Raw genomic sequence first — 15,552 nt, 5'->3', positions numbered from 1 at the left:
CATGCCTCCCACATAAAACTTTGTGGAACAACAAAAGAAAAGGTGGCCTTACCTCTTCCCCCTCCTCTGAATGGGTTGAGAGCTGGTCATGCTGGATTATCTCCGCATCTTCTTCAGTTGGGCCATTGCCAACACGGATCCCACCAAAATTGAGTGTCCCCTAAAGCAGACAATAGAGGAGAAAACAAAAAGACACACAAGTAGTCCATGTTTTAGTATAAAATTGGCATTCAGGGCAATTACCAGAGCTGGCCCTACCATGAGAGAAAGAAAGAGACTCATCTCAGGGAATGAATTATGGTACCAATAAGAGCCGCAGCATATGAGACAGATCTGACCCACTGCACAGGCTACTGAAATGTTCTCATATGCCAGCCCCATTGAGTTAAACAAGAGCTGAGTGACAGCACTTCAGGAATGATAATGTTTTGGGACTGAGGGAGTGCCATTTAGATTGTCCACCTCAAGGCTAGTCCAAAACACTGCACTGTCTGATCACAGCACATGCTGTTTTTTAAAAAAAAAGCTGTAAGAAATGAGTAATTTGTTAAAGTGTTTTGGCTACTAAGGCATGCTTTGGTCTGTTTCCAGGGCTCATTCTCATTTGGAACAATCCCATGCCTGTCCAGCTAAGACTCCAAAAACTGCAAAAGCTGGAGCAATGACAGTGGTCAAAAGGTGATAGCTTACCAGACACTGGACCTCTCAAAATGGAGAGCAGAGATCAGGAACTGAAGGGATGGGGAGAAGGGAAAAGAGAGGAGACCTATGAATCGAGACTCTCAAATGCTAAAAGGTGGTGACACATTTGCAACATCAGCAAGAACTCTCACGATATTCCCTAGAGAAAGATGCAATCAGTGGCATACGAAAGAAATAATTTGCTGGCAAATGAAGAAATGGCAGCAAAGCCTCACACTCTTGCTGGGTATGGTCAACAATGTCTGGCCGAGTGACAACACAAGCAGACCTGCCCTTACATGGGGAAGCTTGGCCTGACTAAGCCACTCCTTTTCGGGCACTCATTCAGCCATTTGGGCCTCTCCAGTGTGTGCATCCTTCCTCAAATATAAAAGATAACATCTGATTGTTATAAAGGCAACATAAATAAGTCAGTAGGGTGTTATTTGGGCTTTAGATTATTTGATATTAAAACAAGGAGACCTGCTTGTCTGTATCCTGCACTTTAAAAAAATTGATTATATCAAAACTGGGTAAAAAGGAAACCCAAATCATTAACAAAGAAAAATCAAACACAACACTCTGCAAATTACATAGACTATAGAGCACCTGACCATTAGAAATCTGCCCCATCAATAACCCCACCAGCTTCTGATTTCACCAACAGTTACTTGCAAGCCTTGAAAGCCAAATGGAACTTCCACATACAGAGGCAGTAAACCTCTGAATACCAGATGCTGAAAAGGTCATCACCTTCAGATCAAGCATGCATCTGGCTGGTTACTGGAAAGACTAGGGCCTTCTGATCTGACCCAGCAAAGCAATTCTTATGTTCTTAAGTCTGCCTTTGTGAACTTGAAGGTTAAAAACTTTGCCCAAGTGAAAGCAGAGAATTCACAAGATACCTTATTTTTCTCACAGCAAGACTACAGAATACACCACTTTCTGCCAGGTTAACAGCTAACTATCATGCCTGATATTACACTGGTAGGCATGTGCTTTGTTCCAAGAACAAGACAGTGCAACATAAAGGTTTTCTATTCACATGACTGTCGAAGACTTTCAGGAGTGCAACAGCATACTGAAAACACAAATAGCTGCTTCACCCTCCAGCAATCACCAATAGATTACAACAGTTACAACAGCATAGAGAATTATATACACGCATATGAACAGCCAGTAACTCAGCAGACTGCCACAAGGATTCCCAAAGTGCACATTAAATAGTAGACAGTAAGAAACCGGTGAAGGCCAAAGATGTGAACTCAGAAGGGATGGGACTGCTAAGGAGAAACCACCAATTATGGCAGTTTGAAAACATGGGGTGCAAATTAAAAACATACTGGACAGAGAAATCCTAGGTCAGGTTATGAAGAAAAAAGGGGGGGGGGACCACAACTATGCAAAAACCGAGGGCCTTGCATCTAGAAAGAGGGGACATTTTTTCACCCTAGAGCGAAGATCTCTTCATGCTGCAACAGTGGTTTTCAAATTGTGTACCCCAAGCACTCTGAGGTTCCTCAGAGGCTTAGCAGGAGTTCCACAATAACATCAATAAAGACAAGCAAGCCACCCGTAAAACAGCTTGCCCATCATTGCCAATTTCCCCTGCAGCGTGCATTCACAAAGAAGTGTTTGGTGTATTCCAAGACAGAGGCACAAACATACACTTTGTGCAGAGAAACAACCAGTCCCAGCAAACCTGGACAGCACTCCAAGCAAATGAGCACTGCACACCCTAGAACACTACCAAGAATCCTCTGCAACACACAACTGCAGGAGTTCCTTAGCATACAAACCAAGGTTTGAAATCCACCACGTTATACAGCTGCATTGTCTCCTTGGTGTATGCAAGTGCAGAATTTGGAATGAATGAGATTTATTGGAACGTATCTTTCCGAGGAAAGGGCCACTGTGCCATTCCTCTTCCTCAGGGCAGATACTTTCCAAGGCCCCTGGCACCTCCCGTTCTCGCCATGTGCATCGTTTGGCATCTTTTAATCCACTCACTGTTGCAGCCGCTGCTGCCTCTACTGCCTGCGGACTCTGGGCTGGGCTGACAGGGGGTTCCACGGGCTGCCCTTCCTGATAGCAAATGGAAGGAAAGAAAGGGGAAAGGAGAAGAAAAACAAAGAGAAAAGAAGGGGACGAATGGGGGGGGTCATGGAAAGATGAGATGGTCAGAGAAGGAAGAGGGAGCGTCTTTAACTGAGCTGCACTTTGAAGGGCTGTTGCATCATAACAGCTGCCCAACATGCACTTGCCATGAGAACACCGCAGGCAAAAGTCAGAAGCAAATCTCTGGAGGATCACACTGGCAGATTGGTTTCCTTAAAGCCAATCACCACCAGCTGCATGGTGAGTTCCATGACTGATGAGTTTTAAGACTAACCAATTCCGAATGCCTGTGCAGATGTGTTTAGGCTGCCCATATCACAGTTCAGCAATACCCAAAGTAAGGCAATTTTCCTCCAACAGAACCACGTTAAGTTCCACAATCCCAAGCGGTTGCATGGGCTTGTGCTTCCTCAAACAGCAGTTTCCCATTCTATGCGGACAAACCTCTTCTGAAACCAAAAAGCAATTTCAAAAGCTGTTTGCAAAATGGGCTGGTTGTTCAAAAGAAGAAGTCAAAAGTCTCACTGGGCTGAGAGCACACTCAAAGCAACTCTTTAGATCCCAGCCACTGGGTGGCAAATGCATGCACATGGACCAGGATTTCAGACTGATCCAGAAAACGACAAGCAGTCGTGAGATGCTGCCAGTTTGATAAAGCACAGCTGTGCCTCTACACGCAAGAAGGATTTAACCTGCAATCCTAAAACTGGAAGTAAGTTGTAATGATTCTGATAAGATTTTATGCTTAGGACTGAGGTGCTATGAACTGAAGTGCTACGAGCGTTTCATCTAGATGCACATCTCCACCGCAGAAATCCAGACTGATCCTCTGGCATTTGAAATTAATAATAATAATAATGAGACCTACAAAGAAAAAAATAGATTCACCTACCAAGTGCTTTCTTCGCAGGTACTGCTGGCGAAGGACCAAAGGTTTGGCAACCAACATCCATGGCACACACAGCAGTGCCACCACTACCAGGAAGCACTGGAGACCTTTCTGTGGGGAAAAGAGGATCCGTGACATCACAGCTAACAGGCAATCACATCCTGTTCCCTAACTTTTCTCCCTGTGTTTGAGGGAGAACAAAGTGAAGAACACTCATGGCTTAAGCAAAATACATTCTTTTGGGAGAACATGAAGGATGTTCTTACCCCTTTTTGGAATTTTGTGCTCAATGGTCTCTAGTCTCAAGACTAGATATCCAGGATTCCTAGCATGATATCCTAATTGCTGAAAGTTGCATGCACATTTAGTTCCCTAGCCTGCTTATTTCAGGTTGCAGGGCTTGGAGGCAACAGCCCTGTCCTACAATTGCATAAATTTGGGGGCAAAGAGCAGCATGTCTGTGAAAAGCTACTACTACCAAGTGTAGAATCCTCCACCCATGAATTTTTTCAGCAGAACATGTCCACCATTCCTTGTTGCCATAAAGACTACAAGCTTGCTCTTAAATCAGAACTCATATTCTAAATTATTGTATAAATGCTACCCGATACGAATCAAAAGAAATTGGAACTTCTGTGTTTTGATGTGGCATGCACAGGAGACGTTTCTGGAGGACTGTGCCCATAGTCTATGCTATGACATCAAATAATTCTTGCCCCTACCCTCCCAGAATTAGATCATCTCCACACTTAAAGCTAAAGCAGAAAAGATGTTGCACTCTGAAGAGCAGTTTCTGCCTTCACCAGATCACCTACCTGTCCCTTATAAAGCATCTTGTCATTGGGATCATAGGAGAAAAGAAACATGTTGATGAAGTGGATAAGAAGGCTTGGTGCATTCTTGGAAATCTTAGCATCGTAGGCTGTCCACTTATAGAAAATGAGGATGACCAGATAGCCGAACAGGGATGACATGAAGATTATTTCAGGGATAAAGCCAAGGTAGATGTTCAGAGGTTTCTTAAAGTAGCTACAGGGTGTGCAAAGGAGGAATTTAAAACCATGTTATTAATCAGTGGATGGTAAAACTATCAGTGTGAAACTCACTCCATCAAGACTGGCTACATTAAAGTTATTCCTTCAGAAAATATTTTACATAGGAACATCAGCAGAAGAACCTACTGCACATCTGTGGATTATGGGGCAAATTCTAGGGTACAAACTCTGTTCATGAGAAGCACTAGTCAGGAATTTTTACCATCACCATTACCTAATGTGAGCCAAGGGTATGGGCCAACAACAAATGTGATGCTAATCTATGGCTGAACAGTAATTGTTGGCAAGCTGGTTTTCAGGGATATTTGTCACTGTTAGCGACTTGCTCATAGAGGCACATACCCTAATTATGCTGCCAAGAAACCTGAATGTTTCTTGGAGCACGCTGCTCTCAACCACTCTTTGTTCTTCTTCACTCAACTTTAACAAAGTGTCCAAAAGAATTTCATCCCCAGATTCTTTAAGAATCCATAATAATTTCCCCCTTCAGTGTAATTTTCATTGTTCCCTCCCCCACCACAATTTTCTCTTTCTAAGTTGTGATTTCAGCAATTTTACAGATTTTACTGTAGCATGAAAAAGTCTGGAGCATGATAGATGGGACTGAAAAAATTGGTGACATATTTAACTAATGGTTCTTCGAGTGATCACCTGTGTAGTTCACTAATCTCTTGTGTGTGGCTGCACTGAGACCATGAAGATGAACTATATAAATCTTAATTGCCATCCATGTCATAAGATGATTCCCTCTTGCTGAGAGGAAACCTGACTATTTCCTGATCAAAGAGTGCAGTAATATCCTTGAATATATGAAAATTATTAAAAGTTGCCTCAGGAGAACTGAGAGAGAGAGAGAGAGGGAGAGGGAGAAAGAGAGAGAGAGAGCTCACACTTGCTTACAGAGTTTGAAAATATATTGAGTAATTCTAGATTTCAAGAGGGGCTATTCTTGGGGATTTATCTTCTCATTACAAGAGGCTGAAACTAGAGTTAAAGACAGGTAAAGAAATTGTTTCATATTACTATCTCAGATCAGCAGTGGATTTATATACGTGAACTGCTTTCTATGCGGCCCTACATCAGTATTCTGCAATCAATTAGAAATGATAAAAATACAATATAAAAAAAGATAAAACAAAGAGCAACATGAAAATATCAGCAGCTGCCAGTAAAATAAACAAAAAGTGCACATTCTTATTTTTCCACAGCTTTTTAGGTCTTGTCTTGGCACCAAAAAGAGCATAAAGGTGGTGTCAAGTAAGTCTCTCTAGGGAGGGAGGGCATTCCATAACAAGGGTGCCATTACTGAGAACACCCTTTCATAGTAGCTCCCCATTGCACCTCAAGATGATCTCAGGATCCAGGCAAGTATATGTGGGAAGAGGTGATCCTTCAGGTAACTCTGTCAAGCCATTAAGGCAGGAATAGGGAACCTGTGCCCTCTCCCATCAGTCCCAACAGCATGGCCAATGGTTTGTTCTTGGTTTACTGCTCAGTTTGTCAGGGGTGGGGAGATAAATTACAAACCCGGGTTCAGATGACATGCTAAACCAAACTATGGCTTAACCCTGGGTAGCATGATAGCAGGAGGACCAGGGGAGGAGTGCTGAGGCCATGATCTTCAGTCACGTGTAATTGTTTGTGCTAAGCCATAGTTTGGCTTCGTGTTATGTACAATCTGGGGCTAAATGAAGTTTCAAGGGTGCAATCCTTGGGATCCTGGAAGGGCATCCCAAGGGGCCATAGGCTTTCCAGATTTCCTTCTCTGCAGGCAGAAAAGGAGGCCCACAGGCAGGGTAGGAAAGCCTGCCCACAGAGGCCTCCTCATTGCACCCACAGAAATCTCCACAGCTGTCCCTCCTCCGTGCTGGACTATGGAGCAAAGCAAAAAGCTGGTGTTACATCTTTGAACTCTCGATTCTCTCTGTTTTGGGTATCACCATGAAAATTTAAAGGGTTGTTAAGCAAGCATTTCTGAGTTCAGGACTATACGTTTTGTAAGGTTTTGTTTTAATATGAGCTTGTTTTAAAATGGCCTGGGGGAATATTTTCAATTTAACATTGCGGAATGTGTAAAATCCATGTTGGCTATAGTATACAGCCACTCTTGTGGCTGTATAACGAGCACACTCACATGTGATTGAGGAGACTGAGTGTGACACCAAAGAGCATGTGGGTGATGCCCAGAATGACTGACATCTTCATCTTGAAGGAGTTGAGGAAGTTCAGTTTGTTAGTGGCAATATTCCAGATCTAGCACAAAGACAAGACAGCAGTGTAAATTAACATCAGAAGGGGAACGGTTTAGCACAACCCTCTCCCCATTTACTGTTATGGAAGGAGTTCTTTACATGGGGGAGCACAAAAAAAAAAAAAGCCCCTCCGGCTGAAGCAGCACAGTCCAGAACTCTGTCACCCTTATCAACTGTTGCTGTTCAACAACCAAATAGCCCTACTCACAAACCGCAGTTGGAAGGAGGCGCTCTTACCGGATCTATGCCAAAGGGGTATGCCCCACCAAAGACACCCTCAATGGTAGGATCTAGCTGAAGCACGGGATATTCCTTGAGAAGCTCTTCTCTGTGTGCAAGAGAGCAGAAAGCTATACACAAAGAAGGATTTGAGATGTACAGCATAGGCATAATAGTGTCAGCACATCTTTGACACCGTCAAGGAGGGGAAAATTAGCTGTTTCTTGAGTTCTGCATGGAGAACATACCTGTTTCAGGAGGTGCTGCTAGTCACTTCCCCATCCCCCTTTTTGACCCTTCTGGAAGCACACTCCTCACAAGTATTTTACAGTCTCTTGCCTTTGTGGGCACTTACGTCCAGTTGCTTTTCTGGAACATCGGTCGGACGCTCCAGGATGAACCAAACATATTGAGCGACTTTGAGAAGCAGTCATTATAGATCAAGCCAGTGTAAATGGAAAAACACCCCATCAGGAGAATGATATACCGGCCGTTGAAAATGGTGTTGAACATCTGGCCAGTTAACAAGTCAGAGAAGGAAAATTGGGAGGGGGGGCAGGCAGGAAAAAAAGAAAGTGAATTTGAAATACATGACCACGAAGACACTGCTTTCCCTTCCACCACCCATTGAAAAAAAGGACACTGCAATCCAAGACAGGAAAAATCTTTGTCCATATCATTCAACAGCTTGGGTGGCTGCAGCCCTGATCCAGAAGGATAGAAAACATACTGAAAATATCTCCCTATGCAGAACTGGCAGCCAAGGCAGGAAAAAAGTCTTAATTATTGCATGGCAGAAGATACGAAGCTTTCTCCTCCAAACTGGAATGTCAAACAAGTTCTGAGCAAATGTAACTAAATTAATATAAGCTAGAGTTAAGCTTGTTCGCATCCCTGGCATTCCCCCAGACCAAATTCTAGCTGGACATTGTATATGCCTCAAAATTTGCTAGCCTTGTGCCAGCGTGTGAAGCTTCTTTCTCAAAATACTTTTAAACACTTATAAAAGGCTACTGAAGTTGTGACTCTGCTATGAAAGGACCTCACTAATTCTTACTGTTCTCACCAAGTATACCAAACTGTTCATATTAGAGAAGGAATTAAATGGACTCAAACACTTCACAAACAACAGAGAAAGTCTTCCATTTCTCACCCACTTAGTGGGGTGATGCCCCTCCCCGCCAATACCTCATTGTCACTCTTCTGTGACAGAATGCGGCTCTCCCGGAGCACCATCCACACAGCAAACACCATCATGAGAATTCCATGGCCAAGGTCCCCAAACATCACAGCAAACAGAAACGGGAAGGTGATGATAGTGTACGGAGCTGGCAAAGATGTAAGTGAAGGTAAACACATGATGGGCAATGCAGAACATCTACTGGGCAAGGAGATCCACTGACCAAAACTGGATCCCAGGAGATCCGTACAGCTGGTCCTACAAACTACTTACGAGCTTGCATAATGTAATTTAAAGATCAATTGTTGGGAACCTCACTGGTAAATAGTTTAGGTACTAAACAGAAGAAGTACTTATAATATGCACAAAAGTTAATCATGTATCAAAGTGGGAAAATATTATATTGTGGAGCAGAAGACCCCACCTGGTCAATCTCAGTGAACAGCCTAGTATAACAGCTTCCTTCAAGATACAGCATCATTTCTTTACATATCCTTCAGGAACCAGGGGCTGCAGGATGCTACTTATCCATCCTCTTCAGAGCTCCGTGTAACCAACTTGGAAGAATACACACTGTCTCTTTCACAACCCTACATGGCCTCAGAAAAAGCCATCACTCATCCAGTTTTCCAACTTTCAAAATCTGGTTTGGAAGAAAGTAAATTCAGCAGGCCCACGAGACTTCTGATGCACAGAAATCTTGTATAAGGAAATGAGCTTCATGCTCATTTTAATTAGATTAAAAAGTATGCTGACATCAGTTTACTCATTTCTCCGTCTCCATGCTTAGATCCACCTCTATCACAGCATCCTTCCTCTCCTACAAAAAAAATCCTTTTGCTCTAGAGAAGCTACTTTGTACATTAAGCAGAAGATAGCAAAGGAATAAGTACATCTGAGGTAAGAAGACAATGGGGGCAGGGGAATTAACTTGCTTTAGATAAGAAATTTAAATTCCAATATAGCGTTTTTTGAATGCTATTGTATCCCACAAAGCCCTAACTATGAACTAGCACAAATGCTTATTTTTTTAAAAAAAGGTTTTAATAAGTTAATGGAGATGTAGTTTAGCAAGGAGTATTTGCCATGACAACTCAGACCTACAACAAAATGTTTCAGTGTAGAATGCTCTTGTTCAGGGTTCCAGCCAGCTATACCTTTTTCCAGGTTACTCCATTCCATTGCCTCCTGCAGTTCTCAATTTTACCCCCAGTCAGCATCCTGTGCCTACTTTGCATGCTTAGTCCTCAATGACTGTTTTTAGGCTCTCCCCCACATTTAGAGGTTGTCCCCCCACCCCGGAATTTTTTTTGGACTTTTGCAAACCTTATGTTTTCCATGAACTTGCTGATACCTTCCACTTGTGTGCTAATAGCACCATTTTGACTACATAAAAAATCTGCACTCAGGAAACAGGTGCACTATTAATATCTAGGATACTTAGAAATGGAGCCTCCATATTCAGAGGTAAGATACCTCTGATTACTTAACGCTGGATAGTTACCTTCAATATGTCCTATTTGTGAGCTACCTAGGTCACAGACAACTGTGTTACATGGACCTTTGGTATTGACTCCATGATTGAATGCTCTCTGTGGGTACTTAAGTTACCAAAAAGCTGAGCCCTGGAGCCAAAGATGCAAGCTCTTATTACAATACAACAGGGGTAGACCTCCAGATGTTGGACTCCCTAATCCCATCAGCCTCAGCCAGCATGGCCAAGGGTCTGGATGGTACAAGTGCAGTCCTGCAACATTTGCAGGACACCACGTTGGCTACCTCTGCAATACAAAACATAAAGTAAATTTATTAGTCAAGATCCATACCTGAGGATAGCAATCAAAATTTTTGTGATATGGGAAGCTCTAGATGTTCCACTCAAACCTTTTATTGTGTTTTATTTTAAATGCATGGCGTTATTTTTGTTATAGTTGTAACATTTTATTACATATGTTATTCATGCTGTGGTTTTAGGGTTATCTTGATTTTTTTATTACGCTGTGAATCACTTTTGAGTATTCTTGTACTTGAAAAGCAGGTTATAAATCCTTGGAAATGTAGTTTTTTTTATTAAATTTGTGAGTCTCCAACATCTGCAACTTTTGACTTACATTGACCCACCTCACCCCCAACTCTAACACCTCAGGTTTTCAGAGTTTATCAGAAAAGCATGATGTGACGTAGTTTCTGCTGAAAGAGCATATTCAAATTATCTGTGATCAAGGAGCCACCTTATTTCCTCTCCCACCTAACTCCTCAGGAACTCCCACCCTGGTTCCATCCATCCGACCCATTATCTCCTCCGCCAGCTCAATCCCAGATATTGAATACCAACTGGCACTTGGCAGACACTAAAAAAAGAATGTAACCAGCCACATTCACATGAAAAGCTACAGTGATAGATTTTAAGCATGGTTTGTTGAACACGCCACAAACAACAAGAACGGACTTTACATGCCCCAATGGTCGCTAAGAGGCTCATACTTCTAGCCTGCCAACTATTATGCAACTGTGTGACCTAAACACCCTTGCTACATTTGAGTGCACCTCCTATAAATACCAACTTTGTCTGGATACATATTTGGACAGCATATATTGATCTATATGTGTAAACCAAATGGATGTTTAGATGTTTAAATGTTCTGTTAATGTGAGCTGACACGGTTTTTTTAAAAACCTCTTTTCTTTCATGTTTTCTCTTTTTTTCCCCCTCCCCTCCTTTCTTCCTAATGAAACTGCAATATAAAAATTAATTTTAAAAAATAACAAACCATGATCAGTCTTGCAGATTGCCAAAGAAACCAGAGGGGTTTTTTTTGCACAATCCTGGTTTGTTTTCCTCCTGCCTCCTCCGCTGGTAGCTGTCTAACATCCCAAATGCCTTAATGGTGTGTGTTCCTGTGCTGGCACAGCCACTCCTCATCATCAGATCCCTTATTATGGGCCAGCTACATAAACTGGGCATGAACTCCTCAGAGATTTTCACTGTTCTCAGCATATCCAAAGGCAATCCTTCCCAAATTAATAGCCCATTGTTGTCCTGAAGCCAGAAATACTTAACCTTTTCCAACCACCCCAGTTCCCTGCACAGGACTCCTGCCTGAATCCCCATTGGATTTTCTTTAATGTTATGTGCTGAACCAAATGAGGAATGTACAAGAGCCAAAGGGACATAATCACAGCTTCCCCCTTGGATGCTCAAAAAACACCCTTCATCAACCCCCAAGGGAAATTCACCCTACTCTTCTCACTCATTAGCACTTCCAAACTTCCAGCAGAGAAGGTTTTACCAAATCATTCCACAAAGATCACCTGGCAAGCAAAGATGGGTCATTCTGCCCCTCTGGAATAGCTACTGTTTTGTTACCTAGCACCAACTCCTCAGGGGTAGGCCCATGTTAAATGGGTGCTGTAACTGGGAGATTTTGGGGCAATCATGCTGGGACGGCATGGTACCACAGAAAGGGTCATTATTTGGTCAGTTAGGTGCTAAGCACCTGGCAGTCAACAGGATCCTGACCAGAAGTCACTTGCCATGTGGTGCAGAGCCTACACTAGCTTCCTGGTAGGTGGATCACTGTTGCCTACCAGGAGGAGGGGCAGGGTACACTACACCAACATCACTCCCTCCCTCCCAGTAAGCAACAGCAACCTGTCTGTTGGGAAGCTAGCATAGCAGCTCCACTCCACCCAGTGAGCTGCTTCTGGTTCAGACAATTTAAAAAAACTACAATTAGGCTAAACCACCAATGGCTTAGTATTACATGTGAATTCAGCCTTTATGGCTGCTGCCACTGCTACCACCACCATCCAACTTTTGTGACTTTCACAACTAGTCTGGCATGTTCAGCATTTCTCTCAAACAGTATATCCTGCCCCAATGCTGAACAGCAAGCTGCCAATGAAACTCACGAACATTTCAAAGATGGTTTGTTAAAGGTCTGGTATTTAAAGAAGCCAAGAGATCTATTGTACATCTTGGCATTCAAGGAGAATGACAGTGCAAGTAGTCCTCTTGACTCTGGCTGCAGTTTTGCATTCAACAACTGAGTTTTTATTACTCATTATACTTCTGTCCCATATCCCCTTTTAACGAAGCTCAAAAGCAGCTTACATGGGGTTTCCAGTGGGCTCCCATCCAGGCACTGACCAGTCATACCTCCTTAGCTTCCTCAGTTTGATACAGAATTAAGTGCTCCCAAACCATTCACTGGGTTCATAAATATGGTTTGGATTTTTGGGGGGCGTGGGAAATTCTGGGCTATAATCTGTGTCATCTTTGCTAAGATTCAAGTCCCGCCACCACCATCCACCCATTCATCAGCCTCAGTTGCTCTCCACATGCTTAGGGTTAGGCAGCTGCACAGGCCAGAAAGAGAAAAAAAATCCAGGCTTCTTCAACAATATATCAGAGAAACAGGAAGGAAAGGCTGCTTTGATAGGCCAAACATCATTACCTGGATTGATCTCACGGTAGGTTCCAATGCCATAGGCATCTACAATGTTTTGAAACCCAGCAGTGAACTTGTTTGTCTTATTGTATGTGGGTGGAGTCTGGTTGGTCTGCATCCTATTGAGGATGGAGGGGACAGTGGATCCGCTGTGCTCCTGTTACATGCAAACACACTGGAGGTTAGAGAGAATGGCTTTTTATGGAGCACAAAACAAAATCAAGTCACCTCCACCACACCACACACTTTTCCTAATTATTTTGAAAGCTACTGCAGCTTGTCACTTTGCAGGCTTCCCTCCCAGCTGTCTTTTGGTTTTGACAGATGTGAATTACATGATCAGGTTTGCTTCAAAGAGGAAAGAGACCAAACTGGATTACCTCCTCAGCCTCAACCAGAAAATCAATTAACGTATTCCAATCACTCTCCCAGTCAAGTGCCTTAAAGTAGGTAGAGGTGTGTGTGTGTTTTAAAAGGTCCTACGCATTAGGTGAAAACACACACAGCATGTCTGAACAACCAGTGTGCTTTTAAAATCCAGTGGAAAAATCTACTTATCACCATCAAATGAGTCCAGAACTAGAAGTCAGTTGTCTTAAGGCCACAGGGAACCCTACCTGAACTAGAAAGGGGTTCCAAGCAGTGAATCTGTCTTTCTTAATGGCTAAAAATCTAGACATCAGAAAGAACTGGGGAATGTGGACCAAAGGTGATTTTGTTTGCAAAATTGGACAAATTTCAAATGAGTGCACTGTACTCATCTCCCATCCAAAGGTGGAGATAAGAAGGGAGAGTTCCCACACTCACTACAGTGTGGTCTTTTAAACAGATTGCCACTGAAATATGCACACAAGTATCTGGGGTGAAGAACAGAAAAAGTACATTTGTCAAGGGCAGAGCAGCCCTTCATGTCCACACAAAGAACTCACAGCTGCTGTTCTGCAGCCCTGCTCATACTCAAGAGACCTGTATTCCCAAAACAGGTGGTCTTTCAGGAAAAGCAGCAGATTTTGCTTCCGAGACCAATGGATTTCCCCGTGTTGGGTGTGTAAAGATGCTTCCACTGAAAGTGTGCACCAGCAGCGGTGTTGGGGCATGGTAGCAGAGCCAGAGTGCTATGAGTCATACTTACCGTACCACGCCTGAGGGCGAACTGGATGGAGTCAAGGTCAGCAACAGGACACCAGACTTCTGCAATGAGGCATTTCTGGGTCACATCTATGTTGCAGAGGTTCAGAGTGTGGTAGATGGCCTTCATCTTGCGCACCTTTATGAACCAGACTCGGACATTCTTTGCAGCAGCCTGAAGGACCCTCTGCCGATGATCCTCTGTTTGGTTCAGCACCTGCCATAGGAAAGGGTAAGAGGGATCATGTCTTACATAAGGCAAGGTTCAGTGATGCTCTGCAATGCAACACTGTCTAAGCCTGAAAGTTCTGTGGTAACAGAAGATACAGAAGCCTGAAAGAAAGACCAGGATTTTGTACACACACACACCCAAAAGAAGGAATTGTGTGCTCTAATTAAAATAACGTAATTGCCCGTATCCTTAATGTGCAATGCTTGTTCTGCTTTGTGCTAACAGAGGAGAAATGACAGACAAACAGGGCATTCAGTCTCTATGATCTTTGGAAATTCTACTCAGTTCCCTCTAGCTTGAGACACCACACATTTTCATGCTTATTTTTGCAGCTCTATGGGCTACAAACTTAATTCCACTACCCCTTTCCCCCTCCACCTTGAAAGCCAAGTTTCACAGGATGTTTTGAGTTCTGCACCAAACTATCATCTCCATGGTACAATCCCACATATCCCTTCCAGTCCAAGAACAGGAAGATGCTCAGATGAAAGCAGCAGGGGATAATTACTACACACTGGTGCTCTGCATTTCCAATTGCATTGCTGCAGTTACATACTCTACCCACAGATAAAGCACATTCTTGGCCTACCCCACAGCTTTCCCACTCCCAAAGAATAAATTGCTTACACTCCCAATAAGATAATGCTCACCTCTGCCCTACCTCTGCTGTACTTTTTCTAGCAAATGCAAGCAAAGAAAAAGCACACTATGGGGAGTTCTAAACTTTGGCTGGGAAAGGGTACATCTCAAGCAAATTTCTTGTGAAAAAGACAGGATTGCTTCAGAACTTTAGTTTTTAAATAAATTTTATATGCTGCCTTATTCCATTTGGCTTAAACTGGCTTACGTTTTTTTAAAACAAAATAACCATTCTAGAACCTATAGCAAGCCCTTCTTTCCACAGTACTTGACAGCCAAACACCACAAATAGCCCTTTACACTAATTCTCTGAATGCTAAACAGATAGGTACAGTTGTAATCTCCACACAAAATGCAATCCATAGTCTCAGGGGAATGGCTTAGCTGACCCTTCTGTGTCAAATTATGCTTTTTTTATTTTACAGGTAAGATCTTCAGTAGGGCCTTTACTAAAGAAAAACTTGTTGGAATAGGAAAGGGGCTCCAAGACTAGGTCTCAGGTCAAGCTAGCACATTGAGCTAGGCCAGGAAGCTAACCAGCAGAGTTAACAGCAGACTGGCCAAATACATCCAATGCCTCCCACTGCAGCGATAAACAGGCCACACCATTTTGCACCAGTTAAGCTTCCAAACAGCCTTCAAAGATAAGCCCTAAGCAAAGCAAACTGCAGTAGTCCATCCTCTAAGTTACAAAGGCACAGATGACAG

The 15,552-nt window shown here is 43.0% G+C and overlaps 1 protein-coding gene across 11 annotated transcripts in view; it reads right to left on the bottom strand.

The window, feature by feature from the left end:
- Nucleotides 1-15,552, bottom strand: part of ATP6V0A1 (ATPase H+ transporting V0 subunit a1) — a 64,265-nt gene that overhangs the window by 16,759 nt on the left and 31,954 nt on the right. For all 11 annotated transcript variants that reach the window (XM_061589234.1, XM_061589244.1, XM_061589245.1 and 8 more), the window contains 9 exons: nucleotides 13,978-14,190; nucleotides 12,852-13,002; nucleotides 8,403-8,542; nucleotides 7,570-7,727; nucleotides 7,233-7,323; nucleotides 6,878-6,996; nucleotides 4,504-4,717; nucleotides 3,692-3,799; nucleotides 53-160 (listed from right to left, as the gene is read on the bottom strand). In XM_061589234.1, the coding sequence (XP_061445218.1) occupies nucleotides 53-160; nucleotides 3,692-3,799; nucleotides 4,504-4,717; nucleotides 6,878-6,996; nucleotides 7,233-7,323; nucleotides 7,570-7,727; nucleotides 8,403-8,542; nucleotides 12,852-13,002; nucleotides 13,978-14,190 (1,302 nt within the window). The remainder of the gene's footprint in view (nucleotides 1-52; nucleotides 161-3,691; nucleotides 3,800-4,503; nucleotides 4,718-6,877; nucleotides 6,997-7,232; nucleotides 7,324-7,569; nucleotides 7,728-8,402; nucleotides 8,543-12,851; nucleotides 13,003-13,977; nucleotides 14,191-15,552) is intronic.

This window comes from Rhineura floridana, chromosome 11 (genome assembly GCF_030035675.1).
Source record: "Rhineura floridana isolate rRhiFlo1 chromosome 11, rRhiFlo1.hap2, whole genome shotgun sequence".
Taxonomy (NCBI): Eukaryota; Metazoa; Chordata; class Lepidosauria; order Squamata; family Rhineuridae; genus Rhineura; species Rhineura floridana.
Note: the sequence above shows the minus strand (reverse complement) of the source record. Positions and strands in the feature narration are given on the sequence as shown.